The 17,219-nt window shown below is 32.5% G+C and overlaps 1 protein-coding gene and 1 long non-coding RNA gene across 5 annotated transcripts in view; both read right to left on the bottom strand.

The window, feature by feature from the left end:
- The window catches only part of LOC122514491, a 779,718-nt gene that overhangs the window by 543,527 nt on the left and 218,972 nt on the right, over positions 1–17,219 (bottom strand). The gene's annotated exons all lie outside the window — the stretch shown is intronic.
- Positions 1–17,219, bottom strand: part of LOC122514474 (potassium voltage-gated channel protein Shal) — a 95,848-nt gene that overhangs the window by 33,170 nt on the left and 45,459 nt on the right. For all 4 annotated transcript variants that reach the window (XM_043631345.1, XM_043631344.1, XM_043631346.1 and 1 more), the window contains exons 3-4: positions 11,346–11,534; positions 1,643–1,795 (exon numbers count right to left, since the gene is read on the bottom strand). In XM_043631345.1, the coding sequence (XP_043487280.1) occupies positions 1,643–1,795; positions 11,346–11,534 (342 nt within the window). The remainder of the gene's footprint in view (positions 1–1,642; positions 1,796–11,345; positions 11,535–17,219) is intronic.

Below are 17,219 nucleotides of genomic sequence, written 5' to 3'. Positions count from 1 at the left end.
GACGAGACGATTCGTTTAATTCCGACTTTAGACGATAAAAAATGTCAATTTATATATCGCATACTTTTTTTCTTTCTCGAACAATAATAAAATTTTATTTTATCTTCGCCGGAGTTACAATTTTTCTTTTCGAGAATGCAATAATAAATAAAATTATAAAAAATATTAATAATATTTCAACGTTCAAAAGCAAGCAATTACAATAAAATATTATTTCAATTAGACTTGAATTCTCGAATTCAAAATAATATATCGATCAATAATAATTCAATATTTTATTGACAAAATAATAAATCAAGATAAAAAATATATATATATATGTGTGTGAAATTAAATAAACAAATGCAAATCGTTTAAAGTGAAATATCCAAAATAATATGAACCGGCATATAGTTTATTTTGAATAAATTATGTGAGGAAAAAGATGCACGATATCAGTACACTTTCTATGCATATATTCATATATATGTATATGTATTATATAACACGAACCGTTCATCGAGTATTACATGGTGGACCGATTAACGACCACCGTGGTTATTTTATTGAAAATAGAACGCGCGATCGAAGAGAGGGATGTAACAGCATAGAGAAAGATAGAAACAACGTGCTAGGGAAAAATAAAGAAATAGAGGCCAGAGAGATTCGTTGTAGAGTATAGCAAGCAACGCTGCTCTATTTTGGCATTTTCAAAAACGATAACAACGGAATTTTGTCGTCGCATTTGGTTTCCGACATATGGCAGGAATTTACGCACGACGTTTATCAAATCGCCAGGATGACCATCGTAGTATTATTGGAACTTCTCCATCGTCATGAGTTTCCAACTAACCTAATAAATTCTTCTCACCACCAAGTTTAGAATCTCGTGTGCAACCTTTCTATTACAGGATGATGATAATAATTAAGAGATATGTTCTCGTTCGAAAGAATTCGATAACGATGACTAAAAAAGAAAAAAAAAAAACATAGAAAATAAAGATAAAATTGTTTTAACGACGTCATCGATAAAGAAGAAGAAAAAAAAGAAGATACCCTATATCGAGAGTGAGAGAACAAACAAAAATAAAGATTTCAACTAGCAACGATAAAAAGTTGAACTCGTGAAAAATCGATGTACGGACGACCGAAGATGTTCTTCGAATATATGAGAACTATCCTATACTCCCTTATTTTCGTCTTAATCATAAGTATCTATTATTTAATCCTTACGATATGTCGCGAGGATATAAAAAATGATAATTATTCAAGGATCAGCCTATAATCTCGTGTGTGTATCGTACCCATCGTAAGGAGGAAAAAGGAACGCGTTATTTAAGACGAGAAATATGTGTGTTTTCTTTTGTGCTGTTTCATTTTGATAGGAAAGAAACCGTAGTAGAGTTCCATTGAGCTAGCTAGCTAGCTGAGCTAGCTCAGCTCACACCCTTGTCTCGTTGTACGGGCTCGAAGTGCTCGCGCCTTGACGACGTCTGTCCTCGCCTGGAAAGTTGAACGCGACGTTCGGCACAGTAGTCGGATCTACTAACTGGCTAGCCTGCGGATTCTGGCAGGTTGTCTGCGATTGGTGAGAGTGGGAGGAAGATGAGGGTGGACCCTCGCTTATCGAGGTTGTTGAAACAAGTATACGCCGACCGCGTACCTGGTAACGCTGAGGGTAGCAGCGACCGCAACAGGAGTGCAGGAGGCCACCTCTCGAGGCAGTGCTATGGGCAGGTGACGTCAGTGGTGACGGTGAACCTGGCCTCTTTGGGGCACCGTTATAGGGCACCTCCATCTCCACGAACTCCCGATCCTGAAATCATAATACATTTTTTTCTATTAATTTTTCTATTAATTTTTCTATATCTAACTTCGATAATAATAGTGATAAGCATTGAAAGTATATCAGGTGAGCTTATACAACACAGTTTTGCAATTATATCACGATATATAAAGTATCCTATTTCTAATTAAACACCCAAATATTTTTCTTCGCTTAAGTGGTATGAGAAAGTATTACGGTACACAAAATTGCATCGTTCGATTGGATAAATACAATAATATACAATGTTCTGTAGGAAAAATATATAGGTGTTCGGTTTTAAAATAGACGTCCTATATATTCATTTATTTAGGTTGATTACGTACGATACGTTGAAATGAGAACAGATACGTATACTCACAGAGACAAAGGAACAAATATATTCGAACAATTACAGAACGTGACCCGAAATATGATTAACCTTATTTTATTTGTTTGAAATAAAAAAGAAGATAAAAAGGTATATTTCATTGTCGATAAGATAATTTTCTGTTTCATCGTGATTTAATTGTTAACCTATAAAAAATTTCTTTTTTACGATGAGATCTAAAACAAAAATGTTACGAAGCTTTACTCATTGATATTGAGAAATGTAGGGATTTTATTAAATGTTTTAACAATGTGACGTCGTTGCTTTGAAAAGGATCGTGGTTGATGGAGTTCTAACGATATTACCTACAGTGCTCGCGCAGAAAAGATAGGAATGACGTAACCTTTGAACTTTCGGAACTTTCACAGCTCGTTGGGAATTATGACCACTTTATCTCTGTGTAAACCGATATCTTTCTACGGGAAGCTTAAGTGTCATTTTTAACTTTGAAAGATTAATATGCAGGGTGTTTCGAAATTCCTATTAAAAACTCCTAGGACTTGCAGAGAAGACTAAGTATATATAAAGTTCTGAATGAAACTCCATGTCCGGAAACATGGCGTGCTGCAAGTAAAACAAAATCAAATCAATGTTTAAATCTCTCGCTTTTATGAAGTTACAGAGCGTTACTAACGTAAATACCGATTCCAATAAAAACATTTTTCAAATTTTCCTCTACGAAAAAGACGTTTTATCCAATATTACGTAATGCGAAGTCATAAAAAAATCCACTACAAGAGTTACTCAATATGGCAACTACCAACTCAGTAACAAACATTGTACTTGTGAAGCATGTTCTTGTACACTAAACGTACATCGAATATACCCTTAACATACTTCATAACTTTGCATAATATAACATTGGATAAAATATCCTTTCCGTTTAGGAAATATTTTTTGATTGAAATTTGAATTTATGTCAACAACGCTCTTCAACCTGGCAAAAGTGTGAGATTTAAATAATTAAGTTTGTTTTTTGTTTTATTTGTAATCTGATACATTTCTGAACATGAATTATGTTACATCCTGTATAAATTTATTTTTCTGTTTTTTTTTTTTTTTCAAGATTTCCGATACTCTTCTTTACAAAAATGCATCATGTCGGATATTACTTCGAAATGTAATAAACCTTATAGAATCCTTATCAGAATCAAATTCCTTATTAGAATCAAATTCCTTAGAGTCATTCCTTGATAAAGGATGTGCAGCCTGACTAAAAATTGACCATCGTATATTACGTATATATAGAACATAACCATTTCTATTCAAAACTTTATCTATTCACAGGGGACAGTCCCCAGGTATTGTCCACCATTTTTGATTCAAAACTTATAAGCAACTTTTTTATACAATTATAAGGGTTGTTGCTTGCATAATATGTTATTGATGTCATCTATCAAATTGTTTCATAGATTCTCAATCAAAAATAGTGAAACACTTTGGGACCTTTTCCCTTGTCAAAATTCTAACGCAAACTTTAGGAATCTAAAAACTTCCTTTACGAAAATAGTCTTTTAAAATTACGTATTTTATATTCTACGAGCTACGAGTAAAAAGTGTAGATAATCTTGCTAAATATAGTAAATCAACGATATTGATCTGTAAGCAATGTTCGAGACCGAAAATATTTCTTACTGATAAAAATTGTATAATATTAACGGTGTAAAACGTCATCATCGATCAAAGTTGAAACTTTATAATAGTTGATTTAATAATGTAAAACATTTCTGGCAAGCTTGAATTACGTTTGTACAACGAAGCATGTCATAAGTCCTCATGTAAAACAGCTGTTCCCCCCAGTTATTCCACAAAGTATATCCATATACAACGAGATAATTCGATGAGTAAATTTAGGCCAAGATTATTTTTCTACTAAATTTAAATGAAAATTATAGAAATTATTAGTTTGAAGACACCTTAATCTAAAAGAAGATAACATATCAGGCATATTCATCTCGTTTGACATTTTAAACATGAAATTTTGTTCCCCCACACGAAGAAGACGACCTCGTATTAACGAAAATATATGAAAGTATGTTATACAAGAAGAAACAAAATTTGTTCTCGAGAGACTCCTTGGTTGTGCTTCCAACGTCGGTTGTTCGGTAAGTTAACAAAAACTTTTTTTGTACATTTTACTGATGAGATTGTAGAGCTGTTCCATTCTGCGGGATCAAATCTTTACTGGAAGCTCGGAAGCTCAGTAGGATATGATTCCTGCTCGAACGATAATATAAAGATTACTCGATAACCTCTCGTATTCTCGCATTGGAGCTTTCTCGCTGGATTTCTACGAGTATCAAAGGTATTTTCTTGTCCTTTCTCTCTCTCTCTCTCTTTTACTTTCTCGTTCGTTCAAACTCGCTAACAAAATATGCGATGAACTTTTCAAATTTCAATGAAATAATTTTATATATATACCCGAACGGTACTACATACTGCATCTATAAAAAGAAATTTCAAGTAATGGCATTATTTGTGCATTTAATCGGAACTAACGTATCGGGCTTTCGCAAAAATGAAATTCGATAGCATGGCTTTCTAATGTAATCGATCGGAAAGTTTTCTATCTTGAGCTTGCTGCTACGAACTGATGCGTACCGATGTATTTATTTATTCTCTTAAACTTTAAATTCTAGTTAATCTTTATTATATGAACGTAAAGAAATATTTTTCTTGCTTTTCAATTCTATTCTCGTGAAATATATTCATGAATTTCCTTTCTCAAAACAGCTTTAACATATTCGGATATTTCATCTCACGCATTACTAATTTTTATTAATTTTTATTTCACATTTACCAAAAGTTATATCGATTAGAAATTAATTTTTTATTTATGTGTACTTACATGTATTCAAATTGATTACAATTGTGATCGCAACATTGTTATTCATTGCATATCATGATATTTAACTGTTACTTCTTTTACTTTGTTTACACAAAATAAAAAATTATTTCTTATATAAAAATTGGAAAACAATTAAAAAGACTCTAACAAAGAAAAAATATAGCCGAACGTAAAATTAAGCCATTGAATTTTAAGAATAACAATACGATCTGAAAAATTGTTTCTTCTATCCTATCCCCTCTACTCGTTATTTTCTTCAAAGTACCACCTACCCCATTCTCCCCCTCATTTTCTATACAAATTCTATACGGATTCGAATTCGATAAATTCATTCAATCGTGAACAAGTAGAATAACGAGTACTCGGAGAAAGAAAATCTTAGAAAATACAATACGTATACAAAGATGTAGCCTCGTCATAAAATTTTTACTTTTTACATAAAAAATCGTCTATTTTCCAGAATACTACTCGTGTGAACTTCTTAGGAAAAAAATTTGGAAAAACTGACTGACGCAAAGGCTGACGCAGAAATCTAGATAGATACGGTTGATGGATTCGTATTGGAGCGTTCATTTATTCATTTAATGTAAGTAAATTCTTTCAAAAAATGGCTGCCTGAGTGAATTTAATATCGGTCAACCGGAAATAAAAGGTTCGTGGGAGGAAAAAGTACGCAGGAAAAACGAAAATAGAAAAAAGGAATGGAAAGAATTGGAACGGAGAAATGAACTGGACACCGGACTACGGTTTTATCGGGGCAGAAAAATAAGGACGAATGGGGAGAACGAGCAACAGAACCTTGCTTGATTTCTCGACCCTATGCTGATTAATACGATTCAACATAACCTTTATTTTTCAAGAATGAAATTATTGAAAGTATTGAAAAATATTCGAGGAAATTCGTGTTCAATTCAATGAAAAATGATTATATTCAAATCTTTAACGCAACATTAATAATTATATTTAATAATCATATTTTTAACAATTATTATATACATAATAATAATTCAAAAGCAAGATAATTATTTGACCGTTTAATTTATTAATAATTATTGATTCGCATTTCAATGAAAATTTCAAACAATTCGACTAAAATATTTGCTTTAGACATAAAGATAAAAAAGGCGAGAAAAAAAAAGAAAAAGAAGGATCGATTAACAGTATACTCAGTCAAAAAAAAAAACCTAACTCGCATTCTAATTACGTAGAGTAGGTGCTAGAAAAATCGGTGGAACACTTTTAAACGTAGAGGTACAAAACTGGAGTCGTCAAAGGGCGGCCGTCCGTGCTTTCCCTCCGACATGAGGTAACTTTGAAGCAGCTTTTACGACGGACAAAGTCATTGAAAGACCCTCCCTCTCTCCTTCGTTTGCCTTGTTTGTTATAATAGTGAGAAGAACCGAACGAAGCCGAAGCAAGCAAGCAAGCAAGTCTCGAGCGAAGCCGAGACGAATGAAGCGGAATTTAAAAACCGATCGGCAACAACGTGCTTCTTCCACGACGATTGCTTTCGATGTGCCACGCCAGATGGAAAATCCGTGTTCTGTATCGTGACGTACAACGACGACAATGAAGGGAGGGATCTCCTGAGCAAGCTTTATTGTTGAATATCCTCTTTACATTACGCCTTGCTATAATTAGCTTCGAGGATGACGTTTCCCACTATCCACGAGGATGAGAGAAAATATGAGAATTCTCTGATAATATTCAATCGAACGCGAGCATGACCCGGAAGAAATCAATACACGACCTAAAGATACCGATTGGTCGCGTCCGCTAGGTCGACGAGTACTGCGAGAGAGAATGAGAAAGAGAGTGTGAGACGTTTATCGAAAGGATACGCTGCACTCTCCTTTTAACAAATCCGGATTTACCAACATCCTCGCTCCGGATATCGATTAACTGCTATCCAACCTGCTATTATTCAAAGACCCAAGCAAGCCTAACCTACGTTTATTTTTAACAACCGATCTTGTCAAACATTCCTCGCACACGTGCTTTTTTATTATTTCATAATACTTCATTTTTATAATGGACTCTCGTGTCGACGTATAAACTTATACATGGAACTAACCTAAAATTGACGACAAATTATATATCTATATGCATCTGGGATTTATTTTATACTGTACTTTTTTTTTTATACTATTACATTTGACATGGTTTATTTAACATGTTTTAATTACGGTTATGCAATTTCCTAACGCGTTTTATTCATTTTTCATGTAAAATTTGTTTAATATACATTTTACTTACTTTAAACGATAATCTTACGCTTTGTATTTATTTTTATCATGGAAAAGTTTTTATTTTCACAAAAAAGAAATATTTTCTTTTCTCTTTTCTTTAATACTTCGCTGTTTTTATTATATGATTAATTTAGAAAATGTTTTTATCGAATGAAGTTGTAAATTTTCAATTACTTTTCTACTGTGTTTATCGATCATTATTACAAAGTAATAATAAATTATTTAACGATACAAAACGTATTCCTGTTTTATTTATTACACGACGAATATAATAATTTTTATCATTTATTTTCGGTTTCATTAATTCGTGAAGAAACAAAAAGAAAATGTTCCGAAAAAATGATTACCTGTTTTCGAGAAAGGATAACATAAAGCAAGAAAGAGAAAGAGAGAGAGAGAGAGAGAAATACGATGAACGAGATCACAGGCTTTGAATTTTATTAAGCATTCCCGAAGCGAAGGCCGTGCCACACAGTGAAAGGGTTGCAAACACGTTTGTGGCTTGTCGATGGCCCATTCTCGAGCAATAATGATCGATCGAACGATCGAGGGCTCGATTTACGATCGTCTACCACTTCGTCTCTGTGACGATGCAATGACGAAAGCATTGAAGTGTCGTTATCTCCTATCGTGAAACCGTTTTCAGGAAACGTGATGTGGAAGAAGGGAATACCATTATTCGAACTAAGTTTCTAAGCATGTCCCGTTAGATATCTACGACATGATCAATTCAATTCTACTAATTTTTATCGATAGACTCAACGCGTAAAAGAAAAGAATGTAAATGTGTAAGTAATTGATATTTAACATTTTTACAGAAACAATTAAATCAATAAAAAATATATCATTAAATTCCACGTTTAATAATTGTAATTATGAAAGTGAACTTGAATTCCAAAATTATCAAAACTTCATTTTAATCATTTTATTTATATCACGGATAATAATTATAATACGAAATAAAACATAATTATTATTTAAAAATAGACAAAAAATTATAAAGGCATGTACTATGAAGTAATATAAATAACGTGTTAAAATATCACACACGTGTCAAACGTTTCTAAGAATGTTAGGTGACGAATTCGCATTAACTTAAAAGAAGAAAAAAAAAAATGAAAAAAACATTCGATGCATTCGACTGTAAAAAAAGAAAAAAGAAGTAATTTTACAGATGGAAGAGTCGTCGTAAACGCGTGAAAAAAGTATTTTCGCTCCGAAAATGTCAAACAATAAAAATAGACAGGTGGCAGAGAGGGGAGTAGTAGATGGACCTCCCACGAGAGATAGAAAAAAGAGAGAGAGAGAGAGAGAGAGAGAGTTAAGCGTCGGCAGGAAACATCGGAATGCTGAAACGCACCAAGATCGTATACAACGAAGCTGAGAATGCAAAAGAGGAAGTGAAACGACGTGCCTCCGAGCCGTGAGCACGGTTTCTGACGCTTCAACAAAGCTACCCGGAATCGCATTGCTTTCTGGGTTAAGTACACAAGACGACTAGGAAAAAGAAGTGGAAGTATAAGGGAAAGAAAGCGTGGTAGTTAGACGAAAAAACGCGAATAAATGCACAAAAGGTACATGGCTGGGTTATCTTGATAATCAAATAAATATAAATAGCTTGATTTAATATAATAAAACTATAGCTATATGTAAAAATTGTGTAAATTAATGTGCTAATTTGATAAAATTCATTGAAATCATTGTTCTTCCCTCTTCATTTTTTTCTGATTTGTAATCGAATAATAATAAACGAATTCACGAATATTTAAAAATCGTATTAATCCAAATAAAAATACACAAAACACTTGAGTTAAAAGTATTCAGCACTCAAAGGGTTAACGCCTACTAAAGTAAGAATAATGCAAAGTATATTTGTTTAAAAATCATATATCAATTAATATACTTTGAATATTAAACAATTTTGATTTGATATTTGATTAGATGAAAATTTTCAAAAAACTCAAAATCATCACTGATGCCAGAAACGATAAAACAAATATATTTTAATTAATACTGTGTTAGATTTACCTTAATTGATTAGTAATTAATCGATAGAAGTGACCAATATTGTCTAAAAGCTCGGAGTATACGATCTATGTACCGTCCTCTTCGAAATTCGTCGTTAGACTGGCACGTTGTCCTCTGTGAAAGTACTTTTATTGAACGTTGTTTACCTGACTTTCCGTAACGTATAACTTCTATCTATTACGAATATTTCTTACGTTATACGTATACAACCTTCGGAAAGTCAAATAAACAACATTCAATAAAAGTACTTTCACAGAGGACTACGCGTCAGTCTAACAGTGGATTTCGAAGAGGACGGTACGTTAAATTTATTTTCTATGCTTTTTAACAACAATATACATTTCTTTCGATAAATTAACAATCATTTACGATATATCCAATACAATACTCTACTCTACTAATATTTAGGATTGTTTAAACTAAAATATATTTTTTAATTTTCTTTTCATAGACAGAGAGAGAGAGAGAGAAAAAGAGAGAGAGAAAAATCAGAAATAGTCAAAGTGTTTTACGGATACGCGTGTGTGTCCGTGTACGTATGTGTGAATGTGTGCTGACATTTATGTTATCTTTAAATATCTCGTGCAAATAGTGTAATTAAAAATGCGTGGTTTTTTATCTTTTGTTCTTTTTACAGAATGGAAAGAAGTCAACATGCTCGATAGAGTAATCGTGTATTATTGGATATACCTCGAACGAAGAAGAGGCGTTATCGAACGCTCACAGATGAGAAAAATAAAAAGAGAGAAAAATAAAAGAAGACCCTTAGAGCTTGTTGCGTCCCTTCAATAAGCACGTACGTGTACTCGAACATCAATAAGTGCCCTCGACTTATGGTGTACTCAACGAAACTTTGACATTCGCAAATGGAAAAAAAAAAGATCTACTGAACCTTATTCGTCGATGAGATTCTGTATTTCGTTAATTGCAATTGATCGCAAAGATAATCCGTTCCATTATTTTCTTCTTTTCTTCGTTAGCATCCTTTTTACGCTTACCAAAATTTATGAGAAGAAAAATTCTTCGTAGTAGATTTATCGGTAACGTTTAAAGGATACACGTCTCGTTCAAAAATGATTACTCTTAGCACATCTCCAAAGGCGATCTTGTCCGTATCGGTACGCCCTGTATAGCAAAATTCAAAATCAGTAACGTAGATGCACTTTGCGAGAGTCTCTTAAAATTTTTCGCGGTTCTCGTTAGCGAGTCCTAATTTTTGAAAGAGTTTTCCACTCGATCTTTTCATCCAGTTCATTGAAAAAAGATAAAATGTATTTATGTACGTGTAACCGAGAACAAGTGGAACCACTTCGTACAATGGATATACAATCTAAACGCATAATGCAAGAGGATTTGTTCGATGTTAAAAAAAAAAAAATGGAAATGAATAAAAATAGGGAGAGAAGGAATCGTGATTTTCAAGTAGATTGAACAAAACGTGCGGAAGGATTTGCATATCTATGTGGATGTAAATTATCCCACCTGTGTTGTCTAGTATACAATGGCATGCAATGATTGGCCAAAGGCACGCATGTTCTAACTGGTATATTGGTCACAGTATGTATACGTTAGCTTCTCGCATATCTTTCCACGTAGGTGTGAGTGTTCATTTGTGTATACGTGTGCATGTTACACGAGCAAGATAGAGCTCAAGTTAAACGAGTTATATACTCGTACTTTCAACGAGACTAAGCGTACGTATATGTGTAGTAGATATAAATGTGTGTATATTTAACACGACACTTCTTACAAAGGTAGTCGACTAAAATTAGACGAAAACGGAAAGGGTTTTATTGAAATTACTCGAACATTACTCGATAGTTAAACCCAAAACTGCTCGACGAATTTTCAACGATTTTCCTAGCGATGTTTTTTTAATGAAACACCCGTACAATTGGTTACTACCCAAAAAAAAAAGTTATTTTTAGGATATAAAAAAAGGTTTAATTATGAGATTCAAATATTGATAAAAGAGAATTAAAAAAAAAAAAGTTTAAATATATTATTTTTAAATAAGATTGAAAAATGTGTGTTTTTTTAACTCACCGTCGTCTTCTCTAAACAACGAAGTAAATGATGATGTTGTAACTCGAAAATATCCTCCTCCTTGTAATTTTCGTCTAACGTCAAACCACTCTCCTGCGCAGCTAATCGAGCTTCGGCTGCTTTCTTTTTGCTGACAAAGGCTGCACCACTAGACGCTTTAGCAATCCTAATGCGAGCCAATCTCGCTTTCTGTGAAAAAGAAAATAATCGTCGTTCGATTAACGAGTAGTTTTTATATTTGTTCAAATAAATTAGGAAAGAGAACAACAAATTAAATGATCGAAATTTATGAACGTTTTAAAAAACGAGCCAAGCACCTTATAGCAAATACATACAAATGTATTTACACTTATATTAAATATATATATGTATTGATATGTACATATATGAGTATGATTTTTCGGGCATGTAACGCAATTGGCTAGTTTGACACTGTTAATTCACAAAGCATCTTTATACATCGATGAAAAATATTTGGGATTTATTGATTATCATTTAACCTACGTTAGAATGACCATACATTTTAAACTTTAAAACTTCCGTTCGACTTTATTAACAATTTCCTAAACTTTCTATTACCGCTCCAATATATGTATCTTATTTACATGTGTATGAGTAATTTACAGCTCAAACCGATTAACTCAATTTTTTTGAATTTTGTATAATTCTATTATTATTTGTATTATCGACATTTCATCTATTCTTTGCATATCATATTTCAAATAAATTTCCTTAATAATTAAGCTATTTATAATTTTTAATAGCCATTCGATTATAAGATATACGACAATGTATACTAATTCATGAAATTTATTTACATTTCGTTGGGTTTATATACAAGCTTACGTTAAATGAAAAAATAAATTTCAAATATTTTTCTATATTTAAATAATTCAGCAGGGCTAATTATTCCATTAAAACAGAAATTAACATATTATAACGGTTATTCTCTTTTAATATCTAATATAAAGTATATTAGGAAAATAATATTTAAAACACACACTCTGCGTAGAATATTCTATACAAGTTTTCGTTTAAAACGTGGTACGCAATATTTTCAATATATAAAACAAAAGCTAATTACCTATCGTGGTAAAAAAAAAAAAACATAAATATATAATTTTATTCGTGCTCACCCGAAATCAAATTTCTTTTATTCGAATCCATTCAATTAGCTTTATTTGAGAATTCTGCAAATAGGAGAATTCTATTGAATATACCAAACTCATTCGCTCCCTTTCGTTCATTATCCGTAAGAAACAGAATTTTTTTTACAAAAAATACATCCCTTTTTCTCTCTCTCTCTCTATCTCTCTTTCTACGAAGACGCAAACGGAACTTTTCTTCTCTCTCTTTTCCGTTTGATTGAAAGCCTTTCTTTTCCTTTCCAATTCACTCTTTAGAAAGGAATGATCCTGAAAAAATCTTTCTTTCCTTTAAGAAAGCTTAGTTTTCTTATATTCCATTTCGTATAAATACAAAATATTTGATATGAGTATACGCCTAAGATTTTTTAAACTACAATTCACATTTCACGGAATATGACAACGATCACGTCAACGTGACACATTTCTAAAGATATCTTGTGATATTTTAAGAGAGATTTCGCACAAGAAAATTTCATAATTCATATGAAAACTGTACAGGTAGAGAGAGAGAGAGTTTTCTCTTTTACTAAGAATTCGTTCCAATTTATTTTTCGTCAATTAAAAACTCACCTTATACTCATAAATACAAAGTAATAATCATAATTTGTTTCTTTTTTTTGTTTTTAGCAAAAATCGTAATATTTTCGAAAACGCTTTTTTTCGATGTTATATTAATGTAAAAAAAAAAAATTGTTTAAGTTGAATATTATAATAAAAGAATAATCTGCATACTCGCATCAAATATCGTAATCGTGAACGTACGCAAAAGAAATAGTAGAGATAGATCGGATAGAGTTTTGTAATGACTTCTAATGAGATCATAGAAACAGTTAGACTATTACTTCGTACTCGAATAGAAAGGAAAGAAGATATCTCATGGAAAGGACACGAAAGCTCGCGGGACAATGGCTCGTTAGATTTCGCGTGCAGGTCCATTTCGTATCGTGTCGCATGTTAAAATAGGAAAAGAGAGAGTGGATAAAGTGTGGGGAGGGGGAGGGGGAGGGGGGTGTAAGGGAGTTTGGAAGAAGTGGGACTGGCGTTAGCGATCGCATAAAGTGGACTGCACAAAATGCATCAACTGCCAGGCCCTTGATTCAAAAATCGCACGAGCTCAGCAAAAGGAGTCGTTATACCAACAATGACTTATTGTTCCCTGTCCCGTTGAAGAATTTGATGTTTTCCTTTTTCTAGCAGCCATTCTCCTTTACCTTCCATCAAGCCCCTTTTTTGCATATCCACCCGAAACTTTCACTCTTCTATATCTTCTATCTTGTCCAGAACACTCATCCTCGCTTGATCAATTAAGCTTTTAACGAAGATTTTCGGTTGGGAAAATGACCGTGCTGTACCATTAAAGCTAGCTTTAAGCTTCGCAAATACGTGACGTTCATGTAATGCCATTTTAAATGCAGCCAAATCGCGCGTCGCGCGCACCTACCCTACTTTCAACCAATCCAATCGCCAACTTCCATTTCCGTGATGATTATGTATATGAAGGACGAGAGATTTTACAACCGACTGGTTCATTCTTATAGTTTCTTCTTCCTATCGTTACGTGTATATTAAATCGTTCCAAAAGTTATCTTATTTTTTTTTCCTTACGTTAATTTTATACATATAGACAATATTTTATATTTTATATACTGTTTTACAGAGTTTATTCGACAGAATAATATGAAATTATATGAAAATTTTATAGTTTTAATTGTAAAATAAAATTAGACGAATGTGAATACGAGACATCAAAAATAATATAAATTATGAAGGATTATATTATTAAGAAAGTTATTAAATAGATCACATGACAATATCACATTATCGATATACTTGCATATACAAATAGTAATTAGTTCGTACTGATGTGGAATTCAAACATATGCTAATTAGGACTCTGTTTAGAATTCTAATGTCGCTATATGCGTCATGCAAATAAACCAAACAATTGTTTAACCTGACAGATTAGAACAAGTAATTAATAGCATTCATAATGATTTTTCTCAAGATGTAATATAAATTATTTTCTTTTAATTATTAAAACATGTATTATAATAATGATAAGTAAACATAGAATATTGGAATTTTCAAAGCTTTGTAATTCTAAAAAAGATAATCATACAAAATGGTATGTTTATTTATATTTGTTGTTAGATTAAAAATATAATGTAAATAATTGCTAAACGTTACAGCAAATATTATTGTAATATTAGACATTTAATTACAAAATTTAAATACAAAGATATATTTTGTATAATAACAATCAGCTGATTGTTATGAAAAAATAATAAAAATTTCATATCGCAACCCTTTGCTACGGACAAGAATTAATATCTTTTCGAAAACGAACAAACAAGTCAAATAAAAATGTTAATGGTGAAAATATATTATATTTCGGTCAAGGTCTATCAATCCCATAAGGAGACCAACCAACGATCAAAGTCTTGCTTATCGGAAAGGAAAATAACAAAGTAAGTGTAAGAGGACAAAAATAGTTTATCGATAATAATAACATAGAATTCTGTAGCGTAAATATAGGCAAAGAGAAGAAAAAAAGGGGAGAAAGAAAAAGAAGGATCAATGATGATGGTTTAATTCGACGATTAGAATTTTTCAATCCACATTAGAAACATTTAGCAATATGTATGATACTATTAAAGCCAGATCAGGTGGAAGTCGGTAAGTCGGTCAATTTGTTAGCTCGTACAAATTGCAATATAAATTTAGGGACGGTGACTGTGAGCAGGATATAAAGCTACACTTTCTGCCAACAAGCGCCATCTGCTTAAAGGTAAAACGTCGTATTTATAGTGCGTCAGCTGTACGCAATGGCATATGTTTTCGCGGTGAAACTCTTAGCAAACGTCGTTTTCGTCGTCGTCATCAATACTCGTAGACCGAGCAGCTCGCAGGTGTCCGTGTCAAATTTCGTACAGAGCTAAACGAAAACCGTAATTCTTATTAACATTTGCCGAAAATCCTTTTTAATCAAAGAGATTCGATACGAATGTAATAAAAAATATATAGCGTTGAAAGAGGAAGTAACGATTACTTAAAAATTAGATCGTTTCGATCCGATCGTTATGGAAAAGAAAAAAATTAAAAAAAATAAAAATCAGAAAAGAAAACAAAGTAGAGCGTTAACACGTCACAAACCTATATTCGTACAAGTTCTACGAAAAACAGTCAAAGTAAGAAAATATCGCAACTAGGCCCATATTTCACGAGATAACGACACGTTATTGCAATCATTGCCGAATCTCTAGGAGTAAACTTAAAGCTTGGCCGAGCTGCATAAAGTTGCCCGACTGCGACGAAAACACAAAGAGTCGTTCAATGAACGCGCGAGAAATCGCGTTTATGCGACAACGTCAAATGTCATCGTTGCAACGGCACGGATAAGCGCTCTCGCGACCAACCGTGACTGGCAATAAAAGCTCGGAAGCTCTTCTCTCCGTCGTTTTCATCCTCGCGATGAAAGTGATTCTTCTATCTCGACTAACGTGACGATAAGATCGACAACAAGTTTTTTCACAATTTTCACGAATTTGAGGAAATTAGTGAACTCTAACAGCCAAGTTTCATGACGTTCATTGTAAAAGTTAACAAATGATACATAATTTGTCTTTCATTCATGTTTCACGCGTATAAAACTTATGTTTGTCGTATGTTTAACTATTTGCCGTTTGAATTATTCTCGCCATTTCGTGTCAACTGGTCCACAATGAAGTGGTCACTTTTAATCAATATCATCTAGTAGCTTCACCGTTATTTCATATTTTACATTTATATTTTATTATCAAATTTAACATTCCATAATAAAATTTAATTAATATATAATCGCTTATATTTATATATAGACTTATTTTTATTAAGTATTCTTACAATTCGTATAAAAAAAAAAACTCGACGTAGAACTGCCAAGAGGATTTTTTATCTTTTTTTTAAGAAATATATGAAAAAAATTCTCTTTACGTTTCATTATACTTTTATTACTATCAACAAATAGAGTTAAATTCTCGTGAATTTCGTTAAAAGAAGTTTATATAATTTAATAAAAAAAAGAATATTAAAAATTCTAACGCAAACATCATGTTTTTCCGAGAGAGGTGGGTTTTCAAAAATATATTATTTCTTATGGTGCTTCTTCGTCTTTTTTCCATCATGTTTTAAACAGTAGATATATTTTGTCTGTTGCATGTCTTAACGCAAAAAGCGGTATGCCGGCTATCCAAAAGAGACGATGTAAACATCCGCGAAACGAATCCTTTTTCATGACGCAGATGCAACTCTCTTTCCCGCTTTCGTACGATCGAGTAGATTCCTTGTCAAAATATACGCTGCGGCTGGCGAAAAGTAACAGTAAACAAGTCGTTAGGAATGTGGATTCAGGTACACACGTTATTTCGTCAACATCAACGTCAGTCTCGTTGAGATGATCGTTTAACAACAAATAAGTACGTTTCTTCTCGTTAAAATTCGAACGATATACGCGTAATAACAATTCATACTCGAGACAAGTATGAGAGTTTTTTCCTTCTGCTTAAAAAATAGTGAACAAAAAAAAATTAATTTTTCATCTAGAAAAGTTATCAGGAAATATCAGTAATAGACAAATTGACATATTTTTATCTTTTCACCATTTCCAGATAATACAGCGTTTCATTATTCGATTGCTCCTCGCACTTTCCGATATTACAGTTTTGAATGAAGGAAATCGAATGCAACA

This window comes from Polistes fuscatus, unplaced genomic scaffold (assembly GCF_010416935.1).
Source record: "Polistes fuscatus isolate 324 unplaced genomic scaffold, CU_Pfus_HIC Scaffold15, whole genome shotgun sequence".
NCBI lineage: Eukaryota > Metazoa > Arthropoda > Insecta > Hymenoptera > Vespidae > Polistes > Polistes fuscatus.
The sequence above is the reverse complement of the archived record's forward strand: the minus strand, read 5'-3'. Positions and strand labels throughout refer to the sequence as shown.